The sequence below is a fragment of the Cibotium barometz genome, chromosome 25 (assembly GCF_041138505.1).
Source record: "Cibotium barometz isolate CiBa-2024 chromosome 25, ASM4113850v1, whole genome shotgun sequence".
In the NCBI taxonomy this organism is placed as follows: domain Eukaryota; kingdom Viridiplantae; phylum Streptophyta; class Polypodiopsida; order Cyatheales; family Cibotiaceae; genus Cibotium; species Cibotium barometz.
The window spans coordinates 22,544,396-22,549,877 of NC_141070.1; the positions used below are offsets into that span (position 1 = coordinate 22,544,396).

General features: G+C 39.8%; 1 protein-coding gene across 1 annotated transcript; it reads left to right on the top strand.

Moving 5' to 3' along the window:
* Positions 1 to 755: 755 nt before the first annotated feature.
* Positions 756 to 5,243, top strand: LOC147624349 (glutamine synthetase cytosolic isozyme 1-like). The gene is made up of 14 exons (XM_086819331.1): positions 756 to 955; positions 1,376 to 1,415; positions 1,494 to 1,597; positions 2,213 to 2,261; positions 2,359 to 2,465; positions 2,611 to 2,698; positions 2,772 to 2,900; positions 3,663 to 3,737; positions 3,835 to 3,888; positions 3,995 to 4,032; positions 4,259 to 4,418; positions 4,654 to 4,714; positions 4,810 to 4,903; positions 5,062 to 5,243. The coding sequence occupies exons 1-13, from the start codon at positions 882 to 884 to the stop codon at positions 4,899 to 4,901; spliced, it is 1,071 nt and encodes a 356-aa protein (XP_086675457.1). The 5' UTR covers positions 756 to 881; the 3' UTR covers positions 4,902 to 4,903; positions 5,062 to 5,243.
* Positions 5,244 to 5,482: the final 239 nt, after the last annotated feature.

Here is a 5,482-nt window from a genome sequence, read left to right on the forward strand (position 1 = left end):
GGAGTGTTGAATTCTCATCATTATTGGGTGCCTTATCCTACACATATGTAGCTACCCAACTAAGGTACATATGGATAGCCCAACCCACAAAATTGCTTGGCCAAAAATCAAATTATAGTCTACTCTCATATTAATCACAACACCCATTTATTTAAGCTTAATGTCAATCTTGTTTTGCCGCACCTAAAACCATTAGCCATTATTGGATATTTATGCCCCCAAAACTTGTAGTGTATTAATTAAGTCAAAAAGTTAGGTATCATTCGAAATTGAAATTATGACCTTATAAGGTCACCTAATTTTGTTGCCAACGGCCTCGAAGTCCCAGTGGTAGGTCCCGGGAGGTTCGAGGTTCGAGTCGAATTGAGTACACATAGGCACTTATTACTCATGCACACTAGTGGGTTCCTTCACCCCACCCCCTTGTGACATCCACACTAGTGTGCAGGGGGGCTAACATTAGCCAAAACTTAAAGGTACAACTAAACTTGACTTTCAATAAGCAAATTAAAGAAGTCAAGACACTGAGCTTATACTAGTCAAATAAGGCCTAATTCTAAGCTTACAAAAAAGAGCACGTTCTTTTTCCAATAATTTCTAGTTGGAAGAAGATTGAGGAGTTTATAAAATGAAAGGAGGAAAACAAATTTATTTAAAAAATGTGAGGGGGCTTTTAAATCTTTTGCAAAAGATGAAATTGAACTAAGGTTAAAACTTAATGAAAGCACTAATAAGGCAAGGGGTAAACTCCAATGAGGTTTAGCCTAGCTAGTGTATTTCAGTCTTCCTTCTGACTCGCCCATAAGAGCCTGATTAGCTTTTTCGTATGTTTTAGGCCCCCCTCTTCTGCTTTTGCAGTTTTCTGTGCTTCTCTTCCTGCCATGTCGCCCCTACTAGACGACCTCATCAATCTGGACATCACTGACTCAGGCTATATCATCGCTGAGTATATATGGTACCCCTGCTTCCCCTTCACAAATTTTTAGCTCGTTTTTCTGCTTTTCTTACCCCCCCATTTTGCTAAGCTTAAGAGAAACACTGAGCTCGCCTTTTGCTCATCTCCAAAGCTTTTTCAATCGTTTTTTTTTCCCCATTTGGGCTCTGGAGTATTTTTTTTGGGTTCTGTGCAGTCTGAGCTTCTCTCCATAAAAGCTCGTGGTGCAGCATGAGCTTTTTTGAGCCCAATGAACTACCATTTAAAAAATTTTGGATTGTAATTAGGGAGCATATTCCAAATCCTGGTGCTCAATTACGTTGGTTTTCTTCATAACTATGATACCTTGGCTCCAATAATTTTGTCAACAGTTGGCTAGATTTGGCTTCGTGTCTGAAATTTTACATTTCTTAGCTGAAATTATAAGATTTTTTTGTGCAGGATTGGTGGATCTGGTGTGGATCTCAGGAGCAAAGCAAAGGTAATGGTGGTTTAACATTATTATGGCTTAATTAATCCTTGTATTGGCCCCCTCAGAGTCTTAATTCCCTCTAAACAGACTGTGAAGGCTCCCATCAAGGGCCCCAATGACCTACCCAAGTGGAATTATGATGGATCTAGTACTGGCCAAGCCCCTGGCCAAGACAGTGAAGTCATTCTATAGTAAGTTATCATTCTCCTGTAAGCCTTTTTATTGGACACCCTCTCAGTTACTTTTTTTTTTTTTAATGGAGGTACTCTTACTTTTGGAATTTTGCAAGATCTCATTATATGTGCTGAATTTGTTTTGATTTTTTCCAATATATTAATATAAGTAGAGATGTGTGTACATACTCACTTGTACATGCATGAGCGTGTGTTTGCTTGTAGTATGTCTGTCTGTGTGTGCGTGCACGCATGTATATGAGCATGTTTACGTATGTATGTGCATAGGTATGTATGCATGGATGCACATAAGCATGTGTGTCATGAGCCTAAGCCACAGGTATTTGCTCCCCAAGTTGCCCCATTGGCTTGTGTCTTTTTATATATGAACATTTGTACTTGCGTGTGTATGTACTTATGTCAGTATGTATGTATGTATGTTATGTGTATGCGTTTATGTATACATAAATACATACACACGTAACACACTTATCTCTCATGACCTATACATGTGAGAGTATGTCATGAGACAATCCTCTCATGTGTATGCTTGTCCCATTGGTTTCCTTTCTTTAAAAATAAGTGTGAAGCAAATCAAAATGAGCGTTTTTTGTGTGAATCTTTTTCTTACAGTCCTCAAGCCATTTTCAAGGACCCATTCCGCAGAGGAGAGAACATCCTTGTAAGTTATGAGATCTTCTCCAATGGGCAAAGTCTATGAGGGTATCTAAAGGATTCCTCTGCCCCCTTTCTGAATGGTAAGAGGGGAATGGTTGCAGGTGATTTGTGATACCTACACTCCAGCAGGGGAGCCAATTCCGACCAATAAGCGCTTTGCGGCTGCAAAGATCTTTGCAGATAAGGAGGTTGAAAAGGAGGTGCCCTGGTAAAGTTCATGTTACTTCATACATAATGTGCTTGTTTTGTGGCGTTTTGAGGGCTTTCCCTACTAACCTAGATTAAGGTCTTTTCTTATTCCTACAAATTGAGGGGCTATATTCTTATCCATTTTGGATTTTCTTCTTGCACAGGTTTGGCATTGAGCAAGAATTCACTCTTCTGCAGAAGGATGTCAAATGGCCTCTTGGATGGCCTGTTGGAGGCTTTCCTGGACCCCAGGTAGGGAAAGTCGGGAATTTTTATAGTGTATGTTAATTGATTACCCTAATTTCCTTGTTTGTTTCCCCAAAAGGGTCCTTATTATTGTGGAGTGGGAGCGGACAAGGCTTGGGGAAGGTCTATCATTGATGCCCATTACAAGGCTTGCATCTATGCAGGCATCCAAGTGTCTGGCATCAATGGGGAGGTGATGCCTGGCCAGGTACATACATACCCAAAACATACATACATGAGTTACCAATATAAGTGATGTGCATACGTACAAACATACATGATTCACACATATAAGTGGTGTGTACGAACAAACATATATGATTTGCACATATAAGTGGTGTGCATATATACACATGCATGATTACACATAATGTAGTGATACGCATGGCATACGCATGTGTATGGTAATGACGATTTGCACAAATAAATTCATGATGCTCATCAATATGGCAGTGGAGGATTACATAGGGCAATCGGTGGATATGCATTTTCACAAGCATAAAACCACATTTATGCATTCATGTACCTCTTGTACCTGCTCTCCCTTTTGGTTCTCTATCTATTGCAAGTGGCAAGTTAATTTTATCAAAACCATTGTGAATTGTGTAGTGCTTTATCATTGTAAATTTCATGTCTGGGACAATCAGTGATAGGCTTGTGCATATGGTATTAGGGTGGTCAGTGATGTGCAGTTTGCATATATGTACATTCATATGTATACATTCGTCAATGCCTTTACATGTAGAAGTGCTGATGGCGATCAAAGATGTGCAATATGCATATATATGTGTACATTCATAAATGCATTTACATATAGAAGTGGCTGTGTGCGTTTGTGTCTGCATTTACGCACCTACTCTTCTTATTGGTGTTTTTCAAAATCTCTCACCCCCCCAACACTCTCTCTCTCTCTCTCTCTCTCTCTCTCTCAATATATTGAAATGTGTTTTTGTGTCGTGTATTTCACCAGTGGGAATTTCAAGTTGGACCTTGTGTGGGCATCTCTGCCGGGGATCAGCTTTGGTGTGCTAGATACATTTTAGAGGTGAGGCCACTAGTAATATATATACATATATACATGTATATATACTTCCTGCTCTTTTGTGATTATAGTGGCTTGTCTTTTGGAACTTGGCATTCAGCGTATCACGGAGCTTGCAGGGGTGGTTCTCTCTTTGGACCCCAAGCCAATTGAGGTAAGTGAATCTTGGAAGAGGAAGCATTTAAAGCAGAGGTTTGAATCCCCTATATCAACTGAAGTTCTCCCATGTGTGTTTCTTTTTCTATCTTTTGGTGTGGCAGGGAGATTGGAATGGTGCTGGTTGCCACACCAATTACAGGTGAGAAGAGGGCAAGCATTTTTTTTTTGAACTTACCAGTTTGGTTAACTGATGGCTTTTCTCAAATATCTACCAATTACAAACTCCCCCAGGATGAGTATATTTAGTGTATGATAGAAGAATGCTACGTTTTTTATTTACATGTGAAACGAAACCTAGCATGTGCATGTCATTCTATCCCATGACTATTGGCTACATTCTCATAGTAGCTTTGTTTTGATTTCAGTACCCTATCCATGAGGAATGAAGGTGGTTTTGAGGTGATCAAGAAGGCCATAGAGAAGCTGGGATTGAAGCACAAAGAGCATATTGCTGCCTATGGTGAAGGAAATGAGCGGCGACTTACGGGTCGGCATGAGACGGCAGATATAAACACTTTCTCATGGGTACGCCAGGCTTAATTTGGGCTTAATTAAGCGTTAACTATGGCTGCACATTGACCAACTTTACCCCAATTTTATTAAGAAATATTTTTCATCTAATTGTCTAGGGATTTTCCTTTTCTTTTAAAAACCCAACTATCAGGCCTCATCTTTCTTGTTTAGGGGTATGAGGCTTTGCTTCACATGCATTACAATCAAGTTTCATGCTTGTGGACCTTATTTTTTAAGCATTGAGCAGGGTGTTGCAAACCGTGGAGCCTCTATCCGAGTTGGTCGGGATACAGAGAAGGAAGGAAAAGGTACTTGAGCTTAATCAATGTAACTTTGTAAGCAAGCAAGAACACAATGTAGCAACATGTAATCTGATTCTTTCAATTCAATTTGTGCTTTTTAGGCTATTTTGAGGATAGGAGGCCAGCAAGCAACATGGATCCATACACTGTGACATCAATGATTGCACGTACTACCATATTGTACAAGCCATAGGGGTAAGCTTTAGTCTTTGCTCTGTATGATGATATTCATCTACTTATCTAAATGTGAAAACTGTCTTCTGTTTATGCTCTGATATTTGCATGATATTCGGAAGGGTTGTTACATCTGATCTTTATATTTTCTTGTCATATGTTTTCCCATCCAATTGCAGGAAGCTGTCTTGTCATCAGTAAGACATCGGTAGTAGATATGCGGCTGAATGTCATAACACTTGAGCTTGATGCTTTGGAAGGCCCTTCTTGTTTGGAAATGTTATCAGGGCACATATTGGTCTTGTGGTCTCTGATGGTCATTCAACTTGGACAAGCATTGAATTTTATTATTTTGTCGATTGACTGGTTTTGCTTCTTTTTTTCTTTGTTGGGTTGGGGAGGAGGGAAGGGGATGTGTGTGTGTGTGTGTGTGAGACGAGACATCAAATCCAGCCTGTGAAGCCTCATTCTACAAATTGGTGCCAGCTACTGCCTTTACAAAACCATTTCATATGTGAATTTTGTTGAATGAGGTCTATCAGCATTCCTACACAAGGCTTGTTAAGCTTGTTTTACTTGTGAAGACTAGTGTACACAGTG

Bases quoted from the DNA above. Each gene is read 5' to 3' on its own strand.
- LOC147624349 (XM_086819331.1), top strand. From the start codon at position 882: ATGTCGCCCCTACTAGACGACCTCATCAATCTGGACATCACTGACTCA. The intron at 956-1,375 runs GTACCCCTGCTT...TTTTTTGTGCAG, and splicing joins ATCATCGCTGAGTATATATG to GATTGGTGGATCTGGTGTGG. The intron at 2,901-3,662 runs GTACATACATAC...GTATTTCACCAG, and splicing joins GGGAGGTGATGCCTGGCCAG to TGGGAATTTCAAGTTGGACC.